This window comes from Corvus moneduloides, chromosome 8 (assembly GCF_009650955.1).
Source record: "Corvus moneduloides isolate bCorMon1 chromosome 8, bCorMon1.pri, whole genome shotgun sequence".
NCBI lineage: Eukaryota > Metazoa > Chordata > Aves > Passeriformes > Corvidae > Corvus > Corvus moneduloides.
In genome coordinates this window covers 4,276-30,316 of record NC_045483.1, presented here as the reverse complement: position 1 = coordinate 30,316, position 26,041 = coordinate 4,276, and the positions used below count along the sequence as shown (strand labels likewise).

General features: G+C 36.1%; 1 protein-coding gene across 5 annotated transcripts; it reads left to right on the top strand.

Annotated features, from left to right (window-relative positions):
- The first annotated feature begins 888 nt into the window (after window positions 1-888).
- MSH4 (mutS homolog 4) lies at window positions 889-26,041 on the top strand. Of its 5 annotated transcripts, XM_032116700.1 has the most exons (20): window positions 889-1,191; window positions 3,219-3,383; window positions 4,206-4,369; window positions 6,917-7,027; window positions 7,783-7,898; window positions 8,528-8,701; window positions 10,882-11,054; window positions 11,824-11,891; window positions 14,113-14,187; window positions 14,586-14,650; window positions 15,206-15,375; window positions 16,210-16,346; window positions 16,754-16,857; window positions 17,692-17,816; window positions 18,912-19,112; window positions 20,303-20,421; window positions 20,942-21,070; window positions 22,542-22,716; window positions 24,336-24,424; window positions 24,759-25,553. In XM_032116700.1, the coding sequence occupies exons 1-20, from the start codon at window positions 924-926 to the stop codon at window positions 24,942-24,944; spliced, it is 2,814 nt and encodes a 937-aa protein (XP_031972591.1). In that variant the 5' UTR covers window positions 889-923; the 3' UTR covers window positions 24,945-25,553. The 5 variants fall into 5 exon arrangements, with proteins under 5 accessions (XP_031972591.1, XP_031972587.1, XP_031972586.1 ...); XM_032116696.1 differs by lacking the exons at window positions 11,824-11,891; window positions 14,113-14,187; window positions 14,586-14,650; window positions 15,206-15,375; window positions 24,759-25,553 and adding an exon at window positions 25,649-26,041; XM_032116695.1 differs by lacking the exons at window positions 11,824-11,891; window positions 14,113-14,187; window positions 14,586-14,650; window positions 15,206-15,375.

Genomic DNA, 26,041 nt, shown 5'->3' with positions numbered 1-26,041 from the left:
GGTTAACCAAAAATTTTAAAGTACCTTTTTTTTTTTCATAATGCTTTCCTTTGCAAGTGCACTTCTTTTCATCTAGGAAAACACTGTTTAGTAGAATATTGCTATTTTTCCATGTTGTGTAGACAAAATGGAATCGTCTTCAGAGTTTCTAGTCTCTTACAGACTGAGACAGCCTGGGAGTTAGTATGTGGTATTGCATAGCAGTGTAGAACATTTCACTCTAGACTGAAATCCTGTTAATATTACTGGAGTTCTCCAATGAAAGTTTGGTCGATGCAATTTCCTAAGTCCAGTGTGTTTTCTAAAGATCTTCTAAGATTATAGATTAAATAAGGTATGAGTATATGGAGTGTTTTATGATGCAGGTGTATTTAATGCCAGAGACAAAATTGTCCCTAGTCAAAATGGGAATTGAAACATTTTAGTGGTATATGTTACATGATGCTAATATACAAAGCAGTGTTAGTGTTCTAAAACATTCGTACAAGAACGTGTTTAAGACAACTACAGAGGTAAACAAGCTTTGTGGTTATTTCAGGGATCTTTCTGTCTCCCAACTCCTGAGCAGGAAGAAAACATTGGTGAAGCTCCTATTAAAACCGTCTGAATGGTGAAGAATTAATACGGGGTGAATTACGTTTAAATGCAGTACTCCTGCTTTAAAGGGCAGAGCAAGCACTTTCCTTGTGTTCCCGTGGCCCTTGCGTATTTATAATGAAACCCGTTGCAGGGGCAGCAGCTCTGTTTACTGCTGTTACCATTTATAGCTGCTGCAGCTCGACAACTTCTACCAGCAGGGCCCATCTCGGAGGGTGAGGGATCGGCCCCGGGCGGGCGCGCCGACAGCCGGGCCCGGGGTGCCGCCATTACCGGCGGTGGGCGCGGGGCCGCGCGGGCCGCGGGCGGCGCTGAGGGGTCGCACCATGGCGGGCGCGGGTGGGCGGGCGGCCGCCTCCTCCGCCTCGTCGGAGTCTTACACGGGCCGCGGCTCTTCCACGCCGGGCGTGGGCGGGCGAGCGGAGCAGACGTTCCGCTACACCCTGGGGCTTCTGCAGACGCCGCACAGCACGGAGAGCAGCGCGGGCTCCTCCAGCGGTGGGGCACGGCCGGGCGGCTCCAGCGGGGAAGGTCTCGCAGCCGGCCGGGCCGCCGGGAGCGGCGCGATGAAGCCAGCGGCTTCCGAAAGAGGAGGTACGCTCTCTGCCTTACCTCTTTCTTTATCCTCCTGGTTTCTTTGCTCGGGTCGGGTTCCGAAAAAGCTGTTAAAAGCGGTGCTTACCGCTTTTAACCGATGGGGCAGCAGCAACTCGCAGTCATAGAGACCTTTTTTCATTTAGCCTGCCAGAACAATGAGAGTCCTTCCTTGCACTTCTTTAAATAAATCTCTCTTATTTTCTGTAGGTAGTAGTAGCTGAGTTCTCTGGTGGGATCAATAAACGTGTTTGAATTGCTGCACGGTGTTTGCTTTACAGCAGAGAACTGAAACATATTCAATTGGTTATGAGTTTGGGGGTTGTGCTTGATTTGTTGGTTTTTTTGGGAGTTTAGTTGCTGTTGTTTTTTGGTTTTGTTTTTATTTTTTTCCCTAGCTTTTGAAACAGTTTTACGTGCCTGTCGTCCTCGATGTGTGGTAAGAATGTTGTGGTCCTACAATGCAATACTGCTATTTGCCATCCTTTACATAAACCTACTATCAAAGTACGTATCTTGGCAGGCAGCAAAAAAAGTTAAAATTCTGGTGTTTTTAAACGAAAAGAAACTGAAAAGAGTTGGAAAGTATTTTAACGCTTGCTGCAATGAATTCTGAAGTACATATATCTCCATTATACATAAATTTGAAATTAGGTAAAATGGGTTTGGGTAATATATGTACGAGTACTGAGGAATCCTAAAAAACCCCAAAACGGAATGCTAATTCGAATAGGGCATGACTTAAATGTTGGGTTTAAGAAGTACCTGTATATGGTTTGGTTCATCCGGTCTTTAAAATTACTGTTTTCCCCCTGTTATGCCAGATTTGGTACCTTCTAAGAGAAGTCTCTTCTGCCAAAATTCTGAGTGAACCTATGCCAAAATCTAAGTGAATGCTATTTTTAAAAAATTGTCAATATGCATTGCAATGCTGATGTATGCACTCTTTAAAAAGTTCCCAACCAAACAGTCTGAACTAATACTTTTATCACTTGTCACAGTTTTAAGATTAAAAAAAAAAAAAACAAACAAACATAAAGAAAATCCCGCTTCATCCTCCAAAAAACCCAAACCCCAGAACCCCAGTACTGTAAATATTTTTTGTACCAGCCAACCTTGATAAAGAGTTATGCAGTTAATTGATCATCTAAAAGCAGTACTGAAGTATTTTGTCTTGTGCGTCAGTTTTTAATGTAATATAAGAAACAGAAACATTTGTGCTTGCATGTTTTGTAATACCTGGAGTTTTTAAAGTTTTTAGTTCTGCTGTTTATATTTTCATTCATTTTCTTAATCTTAAAAAGCTGTTATCTAAACTAGATTAAGGATGTCTTCAGTTGTCTCAAGAGAATTGAAAACAAGTAAATTACGTAAATAATTTATTGGAATTTAAAAGTGTTCTGAGACAAAGATATTTTGCAGGACTTAAAAAAGTAGGTAGATCTTAAATACATGTGTAAAAGAAACTGCTGTTAACAAATACATCCCAGATTACTGTATGATTTCTGAGAGTTGATCCCCATAAATTCAAAGGGTTATTGTTCCCAAGTGGTTCTCTGTTTTCTTTTATTGTCCTGTTTTTTAAAAAGAATGCTCAGCTTTAAAAAAACGGTTTTCATAAGCGTATGTGCAGTTTGAGGTAATGATTTTTCAAATGATGGGCAGCTGTGAGATGAAGTTGATTTTTAGCATTCTTTCATAAATCTAGAATATTTTACAATATTAAATGATATGTAGTAAAGTGACTTCTGTTGTATTATTTCAGTTCAACAGTGTAAATTTTTTTATTGGCACTGCAGGTAATCTCATTGTAGAAAATAATCATAATGCAAGCTTGTTTTCAAAGCAGTCTGATTTTTATTTAATTTTATACTCTGGAGAGCTTTCATAGAATGACGTTTTGTTTGGATATCTCTATTTCTACTAATAATAAATGAAGTTTTGTAAGCTGTTTTTTGTATATTGGTTTCTGCATAAAAATTTGTTGTGGCTGTTTTCATAATTTACTTATTTCTCTCTCCCCTCAGAATCATATTTTGGGGACAAAAGTTCTTGTGTAGAAAATGCTAACACCTTGAATCTCACGAGTTCTTCTTCTGTGCGAGGCCTGAATAGCACACGTGTAGGAAAAACACCTCTCTCTTCTGGTAGATCTGTTTGCAGGAGCCATACCCCTCTTATGGGATATTCGGGTAAGATTAACAGCTCTTAGAGGAAATAGTCCAACTTACATTTCTGATGTTATTTTGTTAAACATAGTTTAATTTTTAATGTGATATGTTAAGATACTAAAATAAACTCAAAATACAATGTGTTTTGTACTACAGAGGATGCTGCCAAGGAACAATACACCAACAAGAAAATACTACTTTACATACTGAGAAGATGTTTTGGTATTGCATCCTCTTGCCACTTACTTTGCATTCATGTATGAATTATCAGTGTAGTTAGAATTCAGACTTTTTTCAAATTGTCCAAAATTGAATTATATTTGTGGACGTGTGGACATGTAGTGTGGTCACTAAAGAGCCCAAATTCATGCACATCTCTAATCAGGGTTTATTTTTAGGCTTGCAATGCATTGGACATCACATGTAACATAATCCTCAAGTTTCTTGATGCAAGTTTTATGTATTTTATGTTGGCGTGTTCAGAGGTGTAGAACGCTAGTTTTTCAGAACACTTACACAGTAGCTGATGGGAGTACATTTTGCAGTGCTTCGTATGAGTAAAATGGTGTTACAGGGTGCCTTGTGATGCCTTGTGCCATGTTATATGTGCTCTATATGTGCTCATAAGTGCTCTAGTAACACAAAAGTAATGGCATTTAGAGGTAGTTCTTTCACAGTCTGACTAATCATTATCAGTTCAGTCTTTAGTGTTCTTAACAACTTAACTGATAATGATTCTTTCATGCATCATGTTTATCCTTGCTCTGTCATTTGTGGTGCTCCTCGATCAATCTTTCATTCATCTGTATTGAATGTAACTGAATATATACATCTGTTTTGCAGTTACATCCTCATCTGCAGTTTCTGCTCATACTGTTGCATCGGTTATTGTAGCTGTAGTAGAAGGAAGAGGCCTTGCCAGAGGTGAAGTAGGGATGGCCAGTATAGACTTAAAAAATCCTGAGATGATATTATCACAATTTGCAGACAACACAACTTATGCCAAGGTATTTTATGTGCTAATTGTTGTGACTTACAGTCTTGAAAAAAACTTACGACTAATGGGAAGTTAAATTTCTAGTTTGTGGAAGAGATTTTTCAAAAGTGGAAGTAACAAGTTCTAGAAAATGTGCAGTGTTGAAAAGACTGCTGTTTTCCTTACTGTGCCTCAGATATTAAAGAAGAAAGAATGTTTTTCGAAAGAAAAACGGGCTCTCTGCAAAATACACCGTATGTGGGACTGAGATGCCTTGTTTGGAAGAGCATTGGGCAATATATGGTAGTAGAACTTGCAAGTGTTCTTCATCAGGCAAAACAACTCTGAGAACAGAACTGCATAAATGTGTGTGTGTGTGGTAATTATTGGTGTAGCTTTGGTTACTTAAATATTCCTTCTCAGTTAGAAATGAAATTCACTCAACTTATGGCCAGCACTGCATGTTCTGCATTAATTTGGTGAGTAATCTCTGGTTTATGCAGCAGCACCATTAGTGAAACATCTTTCATGGTTTTATTGTAGTTATGCATGCTAGAAAATAATGTGGCTTGTAGCATCTTTACAATATTCAAAGAAACAGAAGCTTTATTAGGATGGTAACTCGCTCTGACTCAGGATGTAAACAACCATCAAATCTGTTTACTAAAACAGATGTTGTATAATGTTTGGGGTTTCTTTGTTTTGTTTTATTTTTAAGCATTAGTGCTTTTAAAGCCTGTTCTGGTCTTAACACATAGCTACATATTGAACATCCTTTGTAACTGCCTCTCAGGCCATGGCCAGATTGTACGTTGTTTTCCTGCCTTACTGTTATAAAAGCTGGCGTTTTTATTTGTACACATATGTTCCTAGTTTTCTATTTAGATTACAGAGTTCTCCATTCTGTGCTCATACCTGATACTGCACTCACCATTCAGTCAAAAGAAGAGAGATGCTAGTGTACAACTACTTTTCCCGTAATGCGGGAAACGCCCTAACAGCCTAATTTCTAGCCTTAATCTCTCACACCTTTAACAATGTGTGAAAAAATTCATGTCGCCAGAGGTTTATGTCCACAGAGGAGACAGAGGTGTCCTGTACCTTTTATTCATGAACAAAGGGAGAGGCCATGGTGCATTTCCCTATGGGGTCTCTCAAATTGTTGGAGGACTGCAGCCTCCTTTTTATCCTAATCTTCTTGGCTGCATCACCTTTGCCCATTCCGTATTGGCTGAGGTACTTGGGAGATACAGGCTTCCCGATCTGCCTACTACATGTCCCCGTTAATATGCTCCCCCCTGTATAACGTATGATACATGACCGTTAAAATGAGCTGTGAGTTCACCCTGGGTGGGGGAGTTAAAATATTCATAACCCTATTGAGTCTTTGTTCTTCTCGAAGTTCAGGAGTTGAGCATGACCTTGGCTAAGCAGCAGTCCGTATCAATTAGTACCAGTTTTTGAAATTGATGGTTTGTCCCGTTACTTCCTTATCTACAAGTCTTTGGCCCTATCTGCAAGCAGATTCACACAATCTGTTTGTAAAGACACAATCATGTTACTCCTTTCAACAATATTGTCGATCTGCCGATCAGCTGTTTTCTTACACTCTCAGAATCCATGCTTTGCCTAGTGATTGGTATCCAGCCTGCTGTATTTTCTCCTTCTTGTGCATACTTTTGTTTTTGAATGTTCTGCAGATAAATTCAGGAAAGTTTATTGTATTCTTTAAGTTCTTCAGGATTTGCTGAACTGTGATGCCACTGGAAAAAAACTTTCTAACGATTAGTAGATATGAAGGGCAGTGACAGCCCTCCCACCCCAAATGCCCTTAGATTCATTTTGTTTATTTTTTATGCTTGTTTACCTTTTCATTGTGACATCATCTGTCCCTTCTTGCACATCCTAACTTCTAAGCAGTTAAAATATAGTCTGTTTCTTTATGTTCCTCCCTTGAGAATTTGTGAATGCTGGTATAAATGAACATAAATGCATAATGCTGTTTGTCCTTTCTTATACAGTCAACAAGTAGAAGAGCATATAGTCTACTTTAAATCTCTACAGAGGGTGTGCATAACATAAAGCTGGTAAAATACACACATTTTTAGCCATGTTAATACCGAGATAAATGTTACTAGAGGAAGTTAAAGCAAAATCAAAAACTAGTCTCAATCGAAAGATTAGTAGTATTCTGATGTTGCATTTCTTCATCATCCAGAGCACCCTTAACCTTTCAGCTGCAAGCCCAGAAAGCTGCCATCTGTCGAAATAAGTCCTTCTACCCCATCATAGCCATTGACTATAGTTTTGGATATTTCTCTCTTGCTTCAACAGCAAGCATGATTCTGTGTTCAAATAACGGGGGATAAGCTCTATATTTTATTTGTTTGTTTGTTTTTAATTTAGTTTTGTGTGTATTTAGATACATATGAATTTGACTCATTAGTGTAGAAAATTTGGAACTTGAACTGATTTTAAAATACAAGGGTTCTGTATTTCATGATTGCTGTTCATTATTGTCTAAAATATTTTAGATCATATCATTTTTTAATTGAATTATTTTGAACTTTTTGTTCAGGTTATTACTAAACTCAAGATTTTAACACCGCTAGAAATAATAATGTCAAACACTGCTTGTGATGCAGGGAACACAACAAAATTGTTCAGTCTGATAACGGAGCATTTCAAGGTAAGGTCTAAAATTTCTTTCGATGTTTTAGAGTTCTTGTTGATCACTTTTATACGATGGTTGATTTGAGAGTTTTACGCAACTTTTAAAATCCTCAATGTGGACAGATTTTGTTTTCTGTGATTCTCAGGTCTAATTTTACAATGGTAACGAATAAACTAAATGCAGCTCGCATGCTGCTACTTCTAATACTGACAGTTACAGAGATAAATATATTGCTGATTAAAGCTGAAAGTCTTTGAATTTGTGGCATTGAGTAATTTGAGTAATACCGAACCTAGGAAAGATACAGAAATTTAAAAAAAACGAAGTATTCTCTTTGCTTCTCCCTTGTTCTCTCAGCCTGATAAATCAATGGCGCTGATGTATTATAGAATAGGAAAAAGAACACTGTCAGGATAAAAGAGGATGAGATGAACTAGTATAAGTAATTTATGAGTATTAAAGCCTCAGAACCTTTAAAAAACTATTAATTACTACCTGAACTGCTTCATGCCTACAGAGCTGATGGCTTCTTCATGAGTGCTCTTCTACTTCCTGACCTGTCTCCTCTTTTTCTCACATAAATTACTTGTGCATCACCCACCTTCAGTTACATTGACCTGCTTGTGCTAGTAAGGTAGAATGAATACTTCTATGAAGACAGATTGCGGAATCAGTTGATAGATTTCTTGGAAACAGGTATTACTAGAAAAATACAGAAGTCTCTCTGATGCAACTTCTAAAACTATTTGCTTTCATCCCTGTCTTCATAGAATGTGACTTTTACAACTGTCCAGAGAAAATACTTCAATGAAACAAAGGGTTTGGAGTACATAGAACAATTGTGTGCATCTGAATTTAGCACCATTTTCATGGAGGTCCAATCGAAGTACGTTTAAATAAGGAAAAGCATACTGTGTCCAGATAAGTTTTTAACAAAATCGTTTTATGTACTCATTACATATGTCTGTGTCGTGTTGCAAAAGTTAGAAAATCATCACAGAGCTGTCTTTTTATTTTGCCCTCCAGTGTTTCTGATATATCTAGAAATGTAAATAGAAAGCCTGTTACATAGTCGGGTGTTCTTTTGAGTTTTCACAGCTTTCCACTTTGTCTTTTTCATTCTTTCCTTAAAGATACCTTTTAAGAACTATGATTGCCTTTCTTTCTGGCCTCAGCAAGCATTTTCCATGTATCAACAATTTTAAGTGTTGATACTTGGTGACCAGGGTCTTCAAGTCACGTGTATGTGTTGAAATATGTATGTTCACAGTACCAGCTATATAGTGTAGGCTGTCAAGTGTACAGAGGCTCAAACATTTATGAATATTTGATTTGCACGAATATATGTTCACTAGACATGGGGTTGTGCATATTTAAAATATACTGCTTTTTCAGTGCTATCAATTGCAGTAGTTGCCAAGCTGCAGTAGTGTGAATGTTATTTCTGTAGTGCACTGCTTTTGTGGCGTTTTAATAGCAGTATTCAACATTCATTAAAGATTGTTTCTTTCCAAGGTATTACTGTCTTGCAGCTGCTGCTGCTTTGCTAAAATATGTTGAATTTATTCAAAACGCCGTTTATGCTCCTAAATCGCTCAAGGTGCGTTTCCAGGGGAGCGAGAAAACAGCTATGATAGATTCGTCATCAGCACAAAATCTTGAACTGGTAATTAATAACAGAGATTGTCGGTAAGAATAGTTTTTTCAAGTTACGTTTTTATAAAGATGGATTTCACTAAGTTTCCTTGACATTTGTGTTGAAGAGCAGACCATTATATTTATTTCTATATGAGAGAACTTGCATACCATTCAGAGCTTCTAAAAAAAATATTTTGACAGAGAAATACGTTACAGTTCAGCACAATATTTCTAGCACAGGAAATCCTAAAGTGAATTGTAGAAAGAGATGATGCATAATCATCTTTACATTGCTGTGTATGCTTTAATCAGACTTAAAAATTTTATTTGTGCAGAATTTCACAGACTAGTAAATGAAGAGGCAGTACTTCTGCAAGAAGTTCCTTATGTTGGATTGAAATACTTGCATTTTACTCATTTTACGCAAGATACATGCTTCAGCCTTGAAAGGTTGTTTCGTTTTTTTAGATCTAATGGTGGCAAAGAGAGTAATTTCTATACTGATGGTAATGTGCAATATGGTACTTGATTGCATGGTAGTTTTCCATATGGAGGTCAATTCTTGGAGTGCTTCCTTCATTGGGAGTTAGTTGCCTTCTAGGCAGAAGAAACTTCAAGGCTTACCTTCTCCAGACTGTTACACTTCTGGTTAGCAAGAGAAATATTTGGAACTTGCATTTTGCTGCCTGTCAGTTTCTGAGATCCACCTCTGTTTAGATGTCCACTTAACCACCCCGATATAAAAAGGGGAGCCTGGAGATTCCTCATTCTTCCAAGTACTGTTTATAAGAGCTTTCCCCCTTGGAGAGATGCAGTAGAACCACAGAATGCCTTGCATTGAAAGGTACTTTTGGAGCAATATTTTTCTGAAAAAATATTTTTCTGTTCATAATTTCACAGATGGTTTTGAGAGGAAGGTGGTTATAAGAGGAACTGAGCAACAGTAAACTGCTTTCAGTTTCTCTGGGTTTTTTTTTTAGCATTATTGATGAAGAATTTTTGCTGATCCATTGACAAGTTTGAATCAGCCAAACATAGCTGTGTTTATTACATAGATCTTACCTCCAAAGCTGGGGTAGATACCTTTGTATTAGGTATCAACAGGTAAAAGTTAATAGTACAGGCACGCACTAGAAATACCTAAGTCAAATTTGTGTGCCAGTCTTAATTCTGGAGGAACTTGGTCTCTCTTCATTTAACTGTGCAGGGAAGTAAGTCCTCAGTTGCTTAAGGACAGGCACTGTGGATAGCCTCCCAAATGTAGAGTTCCACTTAAGCGTTGTCATGAGTTGCATGGTATGGTATATGCACCCTCAATACAACTGGGTTTGGATTTCCTCCCCTTTTTTTAAATTCTTTTGGCTATTGCTTTGCTTTTTTACGCCATGGTATTTCAGGGTGTTTCTGCTCGCTGTACCTGCCTACCTACCTACCTATCTTCGTGGTGTTTGTTTTGTGTAATTGTATCAGGTTTCTTCCTATTTGAGTTCTGGTTTAAATCAATATGTTAATATGGCCCCAGTATTTCACGGGTCTTCTTCCAGCCAATAGCAAAGAAGATTTCAGGTTTCTAAAACTGTTTAGCTGTGTAGTAGGTGTAAATATTATAGATGGCTCATTCTACACAGGTGCAATCATCCTTAAGCGTGAAACCCTGGGATATGTTACATGTAAAAACCAAAAAGATGAAAATAGTATTTATAAATTATAAGCATGTTATTTAGCGCTTGTATTGACTGAAATAAGTTCTTTAAAAAAATAAAACCAAAGATTATTTCTCTTTTGGACTTCTAAGTATTTTAAATAATTTTCAGAAATGTATTTCAAGTAAATTGTTCTGCTTAGTATTTGTTCTCTGATTATAATTTGAAAATTTGCCTCCTTGTGTAGGGTTGATTTGTTCATTTTTTAGTTTATTTTAGTTTTGTTCATTTTAGTTTAATTGAGAGGGAAAACGTAGATGTTACCACTGTAGTAGCGATGGAATGCTACTACAAAAAATGAATAAAATGCTAAGTACAAATGTATTTCTATACTTACATAATTGAGGGCTAATATTATATTAAATTACATTGAATCTGGCTTCCTAAGGTGCTGTAGTTCATATAATATACATGGCAAACAGGGAGACGCTAAGCATTCCAAAGCATGCCTCAGATTTGTAGGATACGTGACACTTGCCATCTCTTTTTTTGGTGCCTGTATTCTTCACGTCTATTTTATTTTCAAAGGAATGGTCACACACTTCTTGGTGTTCTAAATTACACTAAAACTCCCGGTGGAAGTCGAAGACTTAGATCCAATATCCTGGAACCTCTAGTTGATGCTGAAACAATTAACACAAGACTGGACTGTGTTCAGGAATTACTCCAGGATGAGGAGCTCTTTTTTGGTCTTCAAGCAGGTAGTAGTTTATTTTGTAACACCTAATATTAAATTTCTTTTTAAACATTTTTTTCTAATATAGGAAAGTATGTAGTGTGACTCAGTATGTTTTGAAAAGTATTTTTTAATGGTTTGTTAGGTGGCGTAGTGGGCACTTAATTTTTTGAAGTTATCTGTATTATCATAGTGATACACTACTCAAGTATTTTGTTTAGAATTTCTCTGATAAAGTGTATAGAAGTCTGTGAGCCAATAGCCTTTTCAAAGAATTGGAGTTTGTCTCTTTACCCGTATGGCTAGGTATGCATTATGTTTGAGGTAGGCAAGCATATATAACGTATACATGAAAAAGCAAACACCTTGCTTAAGTAGTACTTCCGTATAAATATTTTTTTCCAGTTGCTTCAGGAAAACAACATATGGTCCAGAGAAAGGTAAAATACAATACCAGAATTAGTCCACATGAAGCTGGATCATATAATCTTAATCTGTATCACAAGAGAAATATGATTCAATCTAAGAAAAAAAAGTATTTCTGAATTTACAGATGTCTACCTATACAATAGTCCCTGCATGCTTAGGTATAGTAAGTATAGTTACAACAAAATAATGCAGAGAGTAGCTATTTTTAACCTAGTTTTTACCATATATGTCAATAATTTGTGACAATAGAATGTAAGGAAAAGATTAGCATTAGTATAGCTAAGTAACTTTGTGCTTTAAAAGAAAATACATCTTCTTACAATTTCAGTTTAATTTCTGATGTGTCCTGTACTTTTGTTTTACAGTTATCTCAAAATTCCTGGACACAGAACAACTACTTTCAGTTTTGGTACAAATTCCAAAGCAAGATACAGTATGTTTCAAAATACACCTTACAAAATCAATTATCTGTCTATAACATTCAATATATAAATGTGATAGCTATAATTCATCTTAATTTATGCAAATATACTTCCAAAAATGTTTACTCTTTCATCACTCCCCACCTTTATTCTTCATAAGTATACATTTTATTCAACAGTCAACTCAGATGAGAGAGAGGAGAGGAATTTTCTTCACATGAGCATAAATGAAAAATGTGTTTAGTGACTTACCGTCCTAGTGACTGTTACATCTCAAAGCAAGATTACTTTTTTCATCCGACCTTCCCTCATATATCAGTCTGTATGTTAACACATGTAATACAAATACCAAAACTGAATAAATACATGTAGTTCACCAGTGGATCTTGGTTGACACCAGACCCAATAGTTAACTACAGTGAGTTTGAGGTAACTGAACCTCCACTCTGTTTCCAGTAAGAATATTGAAACCACGCTGTTCTAAGTTAACATTGGCCTACTGTGCTTGAGTTGGATATTTCTGCCACTGCTATCTGATTATGATTCCTTATGTTCAGGCTTGTGTACCAGCATCTTAGATACTGACAACTCTTTCACCTCTCGGTGTCTTTTCACATGCTGATTTACCTACTTAGATAAAGGGTTTGTCTAATGCTAGTTAAAGAAATCAGGCACAGACTCAAACAGGACAGTAATAAATGCAGGTAAATGTCTTTAATGACATAATCAAAATCCAGAATGTGTATTGCTCCCAGCTTTCCTTGTAGAAATGTGTAACATGAATTCATGAGTTCATCTGTATGACTAAAACTGTCACACAAAACACTTCTATGTATGCACAGGACCATGTACACCAAACCTTTTTACTGCAGTGTTTTCACTGTTGGCTGGTTCCAATATAGCAGAGCATTCATGCAATAGACATGCTTATTCAAGTGCTAGCTCAGTTGCTTTTATCAAATGCTGGATTAGGCAGTTCAGTATGTTTCATTCCTGCTCTCCATAAAAATTTTCATTGTAAACCTTCCACCAGTCAGCAGATGAGATGCACATCTGAAAAGCCTACAGTTTCAGTTACTAAATGTGTGAGTGGTGTGTTCAGCATGAGCATTCTCTCATCCTAAGGAGGCTGTCAACTGACAGTCTTGCTGAGATGTGGTACTTGAAAAATCATGTCAATGGTGAAATAATTTACTGCCTTTGGTCTTAAGTGTATCATGTGCAAAGATTCACTTTTAACACCAGTTCAGTTAAAATTCCTGTGAGAACTAGTCAAAGATCCATTCCACTACCACCTTTTCATGTATGACCACATCTATTCTTTTGATCTCTGATTCCTTCATGGGACTTAGGCCCCATATTTATTTGGAGATTATCATTTCTCCATTCATGCATTTAGCACTCTTCAGTTCTATCTTTTACAGAAAAAAACTTTATATGACTGTAAGATAAGAGATGCCCTCAGTCACAAGAGTAAGGAGATACTATATATGAGTGAGAAAAAATTTCACATGGGGCCATGCTCCTATGTTCATGTGCTTATCTATGCTTACCTATGTTATTTCCTTAAAATCCTGTTGCACAGTGCACGTGTACTGCATATGCTATGCCCTAATGTCAGCAGCAAAATTCTTCATCGTAAGCGTTAATGGGGTGTACAAAACAAGGTTGAGGGTTTCTGTGAATGAAAGATTTTGAAGAACAGTCATTATTGTGAGAAAAAATTTGAAGTATTTACTGGATTTTTTGTATTATCATGTGAGCAGATGTTTAAGGATGTACATACATTAACCAAAGAGAAATCAACCAAACCTGGGTTATGTTGTGTTTAACAGCATCAATGGAAAAGGTTGTGTGCTTCATTATAACACATAATGTATTTGCTTTGAAATAGTCTACAAATTGTGTAGCACTTGTATAGAGTTAAGTGTACGTAGAAGATGAAGTTTTCACAGCTTGGGCTGGCAGGGTGTTCTTAGAGTCGAAGTCATTATCAGTTCAAACATAGGAAAATCTTAACTACTGATGGACAAACTATCACAGCAATGTAAAATTTAGGTAAACATTTTTTGTGCAGACACAAAGTTGTCAAAGTGAGCTTATGAAGTGTTTCAGGAATTTTCATTAAAAGTATAAGCCTGTTAGTGTGAAGAATATGAGTTCTACTAGTTCTTAAGTACTTTTTAAAACAGTCATACAAATACCTCCAATATTCGGAAAATTTTTCAACAGGTTAAAACTGCTGAATCAAAAATAACTAATTTAATCTACCTGAAGCATACCTTAGAACTTGTGGAGCCTCTGAAAGTAAGCTGTCTTTTTTCTTTCTTTTTTTTTTTTTTAAATAAAGTGCAGACCATTTTGTCCTTATTTTTATGAAGAGCAGTTTATTAAATTTCGTAGAATATCTCAAGTTGGAAGGGATCAATAAAGTAAAAAAGGAATATCAGTCACAGAACGCATAATCCCTTGATTCTTAACACCAATTAAAAATACACATTTGAGTCTAATACTGTGAAGAGCAGGATTTCTACCATTACCTGAATAATTGATTATATAACAAACATTTAACTGAAACTCCTGCTCAGATTCCACAGACTATTTACACAAGTGCTGATTAGCCTCACTGAATCTGAAAACTTTCAGTCCTTGAAAAAGGCTGCAAAAAGAAGTAACTGTCATGTCCGTATTTTAATCTTCAACAGGCTGCTTTAAGAAGCTGTAGCACACAGCTGCTAAGGGCTTATTACAATTCTCTTGAAGATACAAGGTATTTATCTTAACACTTAGCTACTGTGTTAGAAACTCTCATCTCAAAAGTGCCTGTAAGATTAAAGATGTTGCATCTTTGCTCATTTATAGTTATGGGTATAGCTTAATTTTTTGGCTAAAAGCTGATTTTAATTGTCAGAAAATCTAATTTTCAGCTAAAGAATACAGGAAAAAAGCAAGAGAGCTAGCCGTGATAGCGGAGTTGCTGCTGAACTGAACTCCCTTAGAAATAATTCTGAAAAGACAAGAGTAGTGGTTTCCTAGAGTCTCCATAATAATGCAAAAATCAAGTGTTGTGTATTTGAAAAAAATATTTGAAAAATAATTTCTATCTCCCAAAGATGTAAATAGTATTTTTAGTCAGACTTTGGTATAGTCACACGTCATTCTGAGGTGAAAATAGAAATGAAATGTAGTGTTTTGTTTTAACAGTAGATAGTTTGCAGGTAGCTTCACTTATTGGTAATACTGTTACTTGTAATTTGGGGATGATGTTGCAAGTAAAAATTGTAATGTATTATGTATCTAAGTAGTGATACAAATGATATTGCAGATTTGGAATTATACTTGAGAAGATTACAACTGTAATTAATGATGATACAAGATACACAAAAGGATGTCTGAGTATGAGGACCCAGAAGTGCTATGCTGTTAAGCCTAACATCAATGAATTCCTTGACATAGCTCGTAGAACATACACAGAAATTGTTGATGACATAGCAGGTATTTCTAAACTAAAATTTTTATTTATTTGGAGTTTAAAGTACATTGCATTTGATGTCTAGAAGTCATGTAATCATATATGTTACAACCTTATCATATGTAAAAAGTATTTAGTATTGGGATGAATTGATTGTCGTTGATAAGCAACTGAGATTCTCCATTTCTGGATAAAAACTCAGTTTTATTTTAATGAAATTGAATAATTATATGGCGATTCCTATATTCAAAGCTCCATTAGTCCTTGTCCTCCTAAAGTGCAAAAAAAGTTGAAGTAAAGGAACAGAATTACTCCACCTAAAACATTTTGCATAAAACATGTAAATCTTTCGTTTACCTTCTTCATTTAAAATATCTGAGCTCTCTGTTCTTTATATTTTAAGTAGTCTTATCTATCTGTAGACTACCTTTTAACTAAAGTATTAAGAGTTGGAAAATACAAACAAAAGGAGTTTTAGCATGATGTGGGTTACTGTGTTTTAGTAACCTTCCTGTTTATCATTATGTCAAAATAGAAGAAAAAAAATTCTTCTGAAACTGATTTCCTTGTTTTTAGTGTAAATTGTTGATCTCTAGCTAGAGGGCCATCTTAGTTTAGTCTATAATTGGAAACCTAAAAGAGTGTCAGAAACTTTAGCACCTGTCGTATGTTACAAAGTTCCTGTCTTATTCTAATTCTACGTTCATACATAGTGAAAAATACAGATGAGACTAGTTTTTTATTCCTGAAACCTTCCATTAACAGTTTCCATCTTTGTACTGGCGCAAGTGTGTGGATCTGTGCTTATGTACATGCATGTATGTAATTTGGGTTAAATCTTTGTATGTGGTACGTAGGTATGATAACGCAACTTGCAGAAAAGTACAGCCTGCCAATGAAAACAAGTTTCAGCTCTGCTCGTGGATTTTTTATCCAGATGAATGCTGATTGTTCAACATTACCTAATGGCCAGCTTCCTTCAGAATTTACAAAGGTATCTGTACAAGATATGTTTTAGCATAATATATTTATATACTTTACTTAAGATATGTAATACATTAATAAAGTACACATTATACAGTAAACAACAAAAAAAATAATTTCAGTGAAGGTATTTAGAAGTAAATGAAGGTTTAATTGGGATGTTTTTATAACTACCCTATGTTCAGTTATAGAATCAAAAATGTGCAAGTACATGCAATTATGTTTTGTGCAAGAATAAAGCTGTATATCTTGCTAATTGATGTGTTAAATGGAATTTTCATTAAAACTTACATAGTAAAAATGAAACTGGGCACTGTTTTTTCTGTTTCCCCATATGGTTCCCAAACTGGTTTTTAGAAACTGTTTTTCTTTCTGATAGTAAGGCAAGCTCTGATTGTTGGTTTCAATTTCCTATAGATCACAAAAATGAAAAACACATATAGCTTCACTTCAGCAGATTTAATAAAAATGAATGAAAGATGTCAGGAGTCCCTGAGAGAAATATATCACATGACCTACTTGTAAGACCTGTTAAAACTAGTTAATATTTGCTAAGTACATTTATTTTCTCCAATTAACAGCTAATTACATGGTTTTTTAAAGCTACCTTTCTGTTAAGTTATGGCTACTTTCAGAAATAGTCTAAAGCAACATTGTTTAAGTGTACCTCCTGAGACAAAAAAAAACCCCATAATGTGCATATTGTATTAAACATGATTGCAAATATATTGGCATTTATTAATAGAAGTGGTCATGATGTAAAAATTTTATGGGTGAATTATCTACACAAAATGGCACAATGAATGCATTAGTTTTGCATCGGTAATGCAGAATTGTTACTTTTAGTCAGTTCCTTTTATTTAGAATAGAACTGTCTATTTCTGTATCTTGTCCTTGCTGCATGTCACATCGCTTTCCTCTCCGATTCACAACTTAGTAAGTGTAATGTTACCTGTCAGCTGAATGGAAATTCTTTCTAGTAACCATGTAGGGGTTTTATTGACATGAAGGTCTAAGGGAATCAGAGTCACATTTCACATGTTAATAAAACATACTTGATTCCGTAGCTATATTTTTAGTTCATTCTCTGTGCGAAGCTTTCATATGAGCTGTTGGTATTAGTGGTATGTGTCTTGTGTCTGGTCAGCAGAATGTTAGCTGAGATGATGGTACAAGATCATAATTTACTACAAAGAATTTATACATTTGCTCACATCTGGTAGACATGATCGTGTTTTATGAGTGACTTTTTATCCCAATGTATGCAGTATGAACATTATAGTTCCTTTATTTCTGTCAGTTGTATAAAGTGACAGGATGCGCCATGCAACAGCTAAATCAGTGTCTTATTTCAGAATAGTGTGTAAACTACTGAACGAGATCTATGAACACATTCATTGCTTATACAAGCTGTCCGACATTGTGTCTATGCTGGATATGCTACTTTCATTTGCCCATGCCTGCACTCTTTCCGATTATGGTAAGTTTCTTCTTTGATTCTGTTATGGGCCGGATAAAGACCCTTCCGATGGAGAATGACAAGGCTGTTTTGTCTGGTTCCATTTCTTTTTCTGCATCTCAGTACTCTTTAGGTGAGTGTCTCTCGTCTGCCGTTGCCAATTTTACGCTGATGTTCTTTCTGCTTCCATTCATTGAAATTCTGCCAGTTAGCTGCCATAAGCCTTCCCAGTCACCCTTCTCAAAATAGACAGTTTAAGCATATTCTGTTGAAAAACAGTAAGTGTATGGGCATTCTGAGTTTACGCTTTTTTCTGTTCTAGTGGCAGGAAGATAATATGAGCAGATCAGTGTTAAGTATATACTGTAAAACAAAATACATGTCTAACTGTTTCTCTGCTTCAGTTTCTGGAACACTTAGACATTTTAGACATACTTCCCAACATTTTTGGAAGCAGAGTCTATTAAGGAGTCCAGGATTAAATGCTCATCTGCATATTGTTCGTCCTCTTCCCTAGCCGAGTTCTGCAATATATAAATTAGCACATTGTCTTCCATTAATGCTGATAGATAAAGTGGAGCCATGTGTAATTGATTCAGAAAAGAACCGTATTCTGACGGAAATCCATAGAGATAGTTCCAGCATCGAATGGATCTTTGTAGGTGTGGTATATTCCCAAATAATCAATATGGTAACATGTAACAAAAATAGAAGGAATGCTGCTTCCTTGTTTACCATGTAGATACAGGGTACATATGTAGAAGTAACAGGAGTCCACGACCCTTGTACTTTATATGCTTTTAGCAGTATAAAAGAAAAATTATTAAAAATACTTCCATTCTTTGTATTTTTATTACTGGAGTCCAGCCCTATTTACTAGGGAACAAAAACACAGAATGTTAATTTAGAAGTAAAGTTTTAGTTATGGGTTTCTTTTTATAGTCGTAAATCATGAAGGCTTGCATGGCAATCAGAATCTATACCTGAAAGTGGCTGGTAATTCTTGCCAAGAGCTCTGCTCTGCAAGAATTAACTTTATTTCAAAACATACTAGTTAAATAATGTAGAGGTTTCCATGCTAACTCCTTGGTGTTTTACATCTTTTTTCTCATTTAGTTCGTCCAGAATTTACCGATACTTTAGCAATCAAGCAGGGATGGCATCCCATTCTTGAAAAGATAGCTATGGAAAAACCTGTGTCTAACAACACGTACCTGACAGAGGGCAACAATTTTGTCATTATTACAGGACCAAATATGAGCGGAAAATCAACATACCTAAAACAGATTGCTCTCTGTCAAATTATGGCACAAATTGGTGAGTAAGAGTGTACAATATTAATCATCTTCAGCTTTTTTTTTTTTTTTTCTTGTGTGGTTAAAAATACCTATAAAGTTGAATGATTTAGCTTCCAGAATAACGTTTTATCTAAATAAAATGTCAACAGGTAGTTTGTAGTCCATTTGCTTCTACCAGCTCTTGCGTTGCTGACAGAGGCAGCTGTAGGGTTTTTCATCTGCCGTTGGAAACTTACGTTGGAAACTCTGTGTATCTTGAAACCTCCCCAGTCTATCTTTAGAGAAGCACAGTTGCATGCTCTAGTTCTTTGGAGCACCATAACCCAATCTAGCACCCTATGCTAGATTGACAGTGAGTGTCCTTCAAGTATGCTGGTCAGACATGTGCGTTAGTCATCCAGAAGAAACAGATGACCTTGAATGTACCTAAACTACGTAGAGAAACATGTTTCGGGACAAGTACAATTAATAGATAAATAATCAACCACTTCAAATAAAAGTAGTAACAAGTACTGCAAGGTTCTGTTACTAAAGTTATAAAAGTAAACCAACTGTTTGTCAAGTCTAACTGAGACTCATTCCTATATTCAGGAATTCCTCATGACTTTTTTCTTAGAAGTAAGTCTGGTAGCACAAGTCAAAGATCTATAGAATGAAGCTACTTAGCAGTGGAGAATAAAATTTATCCATCATGTATTTGTGGGTTCAGTCCCCAGTAACTGCAAGTTCTTGAGGAATTGCTCTCAAAAACGTGAGTTTAATATGAATAAAGCAGACTGAAAAGTTTTTGGCAAAAGGTTCTTGTTCTTTTCTGTTTGGTAAAACTAATACGCTTTGAAGTCTGATAACGGCAACATAATCTTGATTTTGGGAAAAAGAGATTTCTTGGGGCTAGTAAATCAGCGGACACGGAAATGTAAAACAATCCTAGAGTTTATTCTTTTTTCTGCATCCCTTTAGACTGACAAACAGCTTCAGGCATATGATTTCTTAAAAGTTTTACTGATAAGCTTCTTTAGTTATCCTATCTAGATAATAACTTTTTTCTTATTAATTAATGGTAGAACATAATCTTGCAAAACTCTGTCAAGGAAGATGCATTCTCTGCTGTGCACAGAAACCAAGCGTAAAAGCAATTTTTTGTCCCCAGAGACATATTCAGGCAAATGTCATCGAATAAGAGAAACTTGTATTTTATTTGCTTTGTAGGTTCTTATGTCCCAGCAGAGTATTGTTCTTTTCGAATCGCAGAGCAGATTTTTACCAGAATAGGTATGGATGATGATATTGAAACAAATGCATCCACGTTCATGAAGGAAATGAAAGAGGTATGAAATACAGCTATCCAGGTCCAAGGCCCATTTTTACTGTTAAGCCAGTAGAAATTGTACTACTATATTTCCACTGAAAGAGTGTACTTTTAGTAAGAAATTCAGTCTCGTCTATTTTATGATAAACCACAGAAAACCAGGCATCTCTTAAATAGAAAGATATTCCAATGTGAGTAAAAATCAGTGCTCTGTTAGATAGTACTTTCAGCATTTTTGGGTTTGCTTAGACTTTAAACTATTATTTGTAGGGGCCTAAGCTCTCTCAGTTTCTTCTCACAAACTGGTACCATTTTGAGGGTAAGTGATATGTTCAGTGGAAAAGAGAAAGAGTGCTGTAGTGTGAGTCTTCACTTGATTAGAATTGACAGCTGTTTGAAAGCTTTGAAAAGGTAAAATCGTTGTATCTCAAGAGATTTTTTTTAAATTTCTGCATTACGTTCCATCTGAGTAACATAAAAAATGCCTATTTTAAAAAAACCCATTTATAGGAATGATAACACATTGAATATTTTTCTAGATAACGTACATCATACAAAATGCTAATGATAAATCACTCATCATTATTGATGAACTTGGCAGAGGTACCAGTGCTGAAGAAGGTATCGGCATTTGTTATGCTGCCTGTGAATATCTGCTGAATTTAAAGGTAATTCTGTTTTGAAAGAAATTTAAGCCTTAGAATTGTTTTGTCACCCTGAAAGTAAATACAGTATTTTCTCATAATTTAACATCAGTTTTTCAAAGATTTCTTGGTTAAATACGATATTTTTCATAACTGGTGAATGGTAAGACTGACGGTGATAGAGGAAACATGCTGACATAAGCTGCAGTTCTGTTCACTGGTTGTTGTGATTTAACCCCTGTTGGCTGCTAAACCCCTCCCAGCTGCTCGCTTGCTCCCCGTAGTGAGATGGGGGAGAGATAGAAAGGTAAAAGTACAAGAACATGTGGGCTGAGATAAAGACAGTTTAGTAAGTAAGGAAAGCCGCATGCAGAAGCAAAATAAGGAATTCATTCACTACTTCCTATTGGCAGGGAGATGTTCAGCCATTTCCTGCAATGCCATATTTCAGCTCAGTGACTGTTACCATAACGCCAAATGTCCCTCCTTTCTCCTCCGTCCTCACAGTTTTTATTGTGGTGTTGTAGTATGGTGTGAGATATTCCTGGGGTCAGTTTGGGTCAGCCATCCTGGCTGTGTCCCCTCCCAGCTCCATGAACACCCCCACCCTGCTCACTGGTGGGGCAGGGTGAGGAGCAGAACAGCCCTTGGTGCTGTGCAAACGCTGCTCTGCAGTGGCTAAAACACGAGTGAGTTATCAGCGCAACACAAGCTACTATGAAAAAAACTAATTCTAGTCCATCTAAAACCAGTACACTGGTCACCATATCTTTCCAACTTTGCTTGCAAGCTTGTAACTGTCTGGAAAGAGAATAACCCGCTCCGTTTTGTTTTGCTTATTTAGTTTACTTTTCATTTCGCTTTATGCTTGAATGGTAAAGGTGAACCTCTTCACCTGGTGGTTACCTTTCAAAATACAGTGGTAGTTCCACACAACTTGTGAATTGCTCACAGAGGTTAGAAACTTGTTTAGATAAGTGGAAGATAATTTCAGATGGATTGCAAGCTTCACCTCTACTGCTAGTTATGTGATCAACCTCAGGTGGCTGTTACAAGCCTTTTGAGTGTGCAGGTGTTTGTTTCTCCTCAGAGTTCATTCAGAGTACTTTGTGGGGTTTTTGGTTTGAAAGGCTCAGATTCTTTCTGTCGCTTGTACTTTTGATGAAGAATTCTTTGAGAGAATTAAGCAACCATTCGACAGTCATTCCAATCAACACTGGTCAGATTTTGTAAGCATTATGGATTTCCTTTTGTTTCTGATACTGTGTTTTCCTTCTGTTGAGAAATGAGCGGGAGAATCCCCAGATGGAAAAGATGTACTTGCCAATGGTAGAACGCATCCCTTAAGGATTTTAATTTGCTTTAGTAATTTAAAGCCAGCTTTTCAGTGTTTTGCAGGAAAACCTGGACATCTATGAGATAATTTTTCTTATTTATTGCAGTTTATTTCTGGATAATTTCCAAAATAAATTTTCTTTCTTGTTTCCTTATTTAGGCATTTACACTGTTTGCTACACACTTCCTGGAACTATGCCATATAGATGCTTTATATCCCAATGTGGAAAACTACCATTTTGAAGTGCAACATGTGAGAAGCAGTGCTGGAAATAAGGAGAAAATTGCTTACACTTACACACTTTCTAAAGGATACACAGAGGAAAAAAACTACGGTAATGGATTCCACTGTGACTTACAGTTGGTAAAAGTTAACATAAGATACAATTTCAGTTATTGGGCATCAAATGGTATTTTTCTGATGACAGGTTTCTCTTAAGTTTGTCTCTCTCTCTCTCAAAAGAGAGATACAGAGATCTGCAGATCTGTAATTTGTTGCAAACACCTGAGTGTTTTAAGAAACCATGTAGTGAGATAGTAGTTTTGGCTAGTATGAAGAACTTACATGATATTTTGTAGTGAAAGAGTTGAGTCATTCTGAGCATACGCTACTTGAGTTCATTTAATCCGCACTTACGGAAGTGAATGTTCTGGAGAGACTTAAAGATGTATCTGCCATAAGCAGTGATATGACTAGTTAATAGCAGGTTGGCCCTCTTTGATTAGCAAAAAGGAATCTAGTTTCTTTTAAAAATGAGAGGAATTTTACAGTATATTAGGCTAAGGCAATTTCGAGAGGGTCCACAAAAGCATCAGTGTTCTCTGAAAAGTGGATTTACTTCCCTTTTAATTTCTAAGTTATAGTGTAGATTGTGCAGATTTATGGGTCAATAAAGAGTGAGTGAGTGACAAAGATTTAAAGAAAACTGTGTGTTTCCAAATCCTAGATTTTGATGTTGATTCCTTGATTTAGGTAACAGTTAATCAAGAGGAAGATAGCTACACATGACTTTTGCAAGCTATTGGTAACCAAAGACTAGAAATTATTCCAGTTAAGCTTCAAATAGTGGGACTTAAAACTTTCCTTGATCGGAATTTCAGAATAAGTTTGTTTAACTTTGGCAACACAAGCTCAATTTTAGATGCTACACCGTCACTAACTCAGAAGAATTGTATGTTTAGAGAGTAACAGAGAACAGGAGACCTTTAGAAACTCACTGTTTGTGTCTTGGCTTTACCTTTCTTCAGCGAAGTCGCATTCTAAGAAAGAGTGCAAGGGCTCTTCGTGACCCCTTTTCATTTTTAAACCTGCCGTATTAAACCACCCAATGAACCACAGATTTTCCAGGGGCACAGACAAAGGAAAAATTTTAAAAATCATGTTAGGGCAGAAAAAAATATTTACATCTCTTTCTTACCCAGAGTATCTGGAAATTTGGCTGTTGGAAACAAAAAAGTTGAAAAATGACATCCATGTCCACTGGATATAATTGAGAGTACAGTTATCACAACCTCCATATTTACTGCCAAATTAAAAAAACTGAACCAAGAAAGCTGTTAACACCATGGTGCCATTTTTTTCCTTTAAACCCCATAATATATCTCATTCTACCCATTTACAGTATTAACAGCAGTAACTTGAGGTGTATTTTAGAGATAGCATTAAAACAAAGTAGACATTTTATTTTGTAACTCTCAGAACCATATTGTTTATTAACAAAAAAAACCCCAAAACCCAAAACAACAACAAAAAAAACCCCCAAAAAACAAACATACCACACACAAAAACCACCAAAAAACACACACAATGCGAAAATATACCAAAATTATTTTAATAAAAAGTAAATCTTTTTCCCTTAGAAAAATAGGCTAGGTTAATTCTGGAAGACATAATGTGGAAGGTAGGGATAAAAATTACATTTTAAAAATCCTGATTTGTGTTTTATATGTTTAGGACTAAAGGCTGCAGAAGTGTCCTCCCTACCATCATCCATAATTTTGGATGCAAAGGAAATCACAAATCACATTGCAAAACAAATTTTGGTAGGTAGTAGAAAATTATAATGCTGTATTTCATAGTTTTTATAAAACTCTGATGTATTTTCAGTTTTTGAAAGGATGCGGGATAAGCACTGCCTGTGTTTTAATGAAAACAGATTTCATTAAACTTTGTTATTTCACAAAAAGGTTATACTGAAGGTCACTGTTAGCTGACAACACAAAATGGCCCTTAGGCTAAAGGAGTATTGGATGTAATGTTTGTTGCAAACCAAGAATTGTGAGATCAAAAATAGGCTGGAGAATAGCTAATACTAGTATTTTTGTAATAGAACATTATTTATTTCAAATTTTAATGTGTGTATATTTTTAAGAACAGCACAGGCAGAAAAGCACTCCTGAGATGATGAAACAGAGAGCTGCGTACCAGTTAGCAATGAGATTGGTTCAGACTGCCAGAAACTCTCGACTGGACCCAGACAGTTTGCGTGTATATTTGAAAGGCCTGAAGAAAAAGTATGAAGCCAGTTGTCCCACACCCGCAAAAATTGATGAGCAACAGTAATGTGTAACATAGGCTGTTGTTATGTTGTTATGACTACAAGATGATTCTGGTCTTTCCCATAGTATTAATACTGTCTTTTCACATGGTTTTATAATTTTAATTCTTAGTCTAAATTATACTCACTGATGGAAGACCGTATCCTTTATGGGTTTTTCCCCTCCAACGTATGTGGAATAGAAGCATTTACTTTCTATGAGAAACACAATTCTTTTTCACAATAAATTGTATAATTCTCATCATTTTAGAGACAAAAAAAAATTTAATGTTTAGTATTTTATAAGTGATATATCTGTTATAATAGTTCTTATATCTGATACAAAAAGCACTTAGATGGTTCAGTTATCTTGCATAGATGATCTTTACTTGCACTGTTGAACCTGCATCCAGAAATACTCTTGTTCGCTACTCAAGAAGGGTCGTAACTCTCTGTCATTATGCGTAACCCAACATAACACAGGCAGTCCGGGTCTGCTGCCTCTCCAGAACTGGGCAACCAGAGCTTTTTTGTAATACAATAACAATATATTACTGTGGTATTGATACTGTTGATCAATTTTTGTTTAGAGAGTTAGTAACAGGAAATCAATAAAACGTTGAACGTCATTCTTCCTGGAGTTTGTTGGGGGTTTTTTTTATGCACAACTTCATTGAGTGACTGTAACCGTGTATTCCAGCTTGAAGGAGTTTATCTTTGCTTTTTCCAGCGAAGGTGGGAGGCGCCGGGCTTCGGCACTCTGGCATCTGACACAGGTAAGATGGTCTGTTATTACTAACAAGAATTTCCACCTCTGCACATGGGGGAGTTCAGTAAAGTTCACGTGGATACTTTGAAATGGTCGGAGAGCCAACTCACGACCTCCTGAAGTTTTCTCATCACCTTCTTACTTACTTTTTGGCAAACCATACATCTTTCAGTTATTTGTTTAGCCAACCCATAGATTCCAATGCACCCATAATTCCTTAGAAAGTGATCACACAAAGCCTTAGTACCCCAATGAGTTCTTGATGCATGTTTTCTAATATTTTTCTGGTGAGTGACTTACGAAGTAACTGCCTTCCGTCAGGAAGTTTCCATTTTCCACATTCGTCTGGCCTTC

Coding starts and splice junctions, on each gene's coding strand:
- MSH4 (XM_032116700.1), top strand. CDS start 924: ATGGCGGGCGCGGGTGGGCGGGCGGCCGCCTCCTCCGCCTCGTCGGAG. Junction 8,702..10,881: donor ATTAATAACAGAGATTGTCG/GTAAGAATAGTT, acceptor TTATTTTCAAAG/GAATGGTCACACACTTCTTG. Junction 19,113..20,302: donor TCAAATTATGGCACAAATTG/GTGAGTAAGAGT, acceptor TTTGCTTTGTAG/GTTCTTATGTCCCAGCAGAG.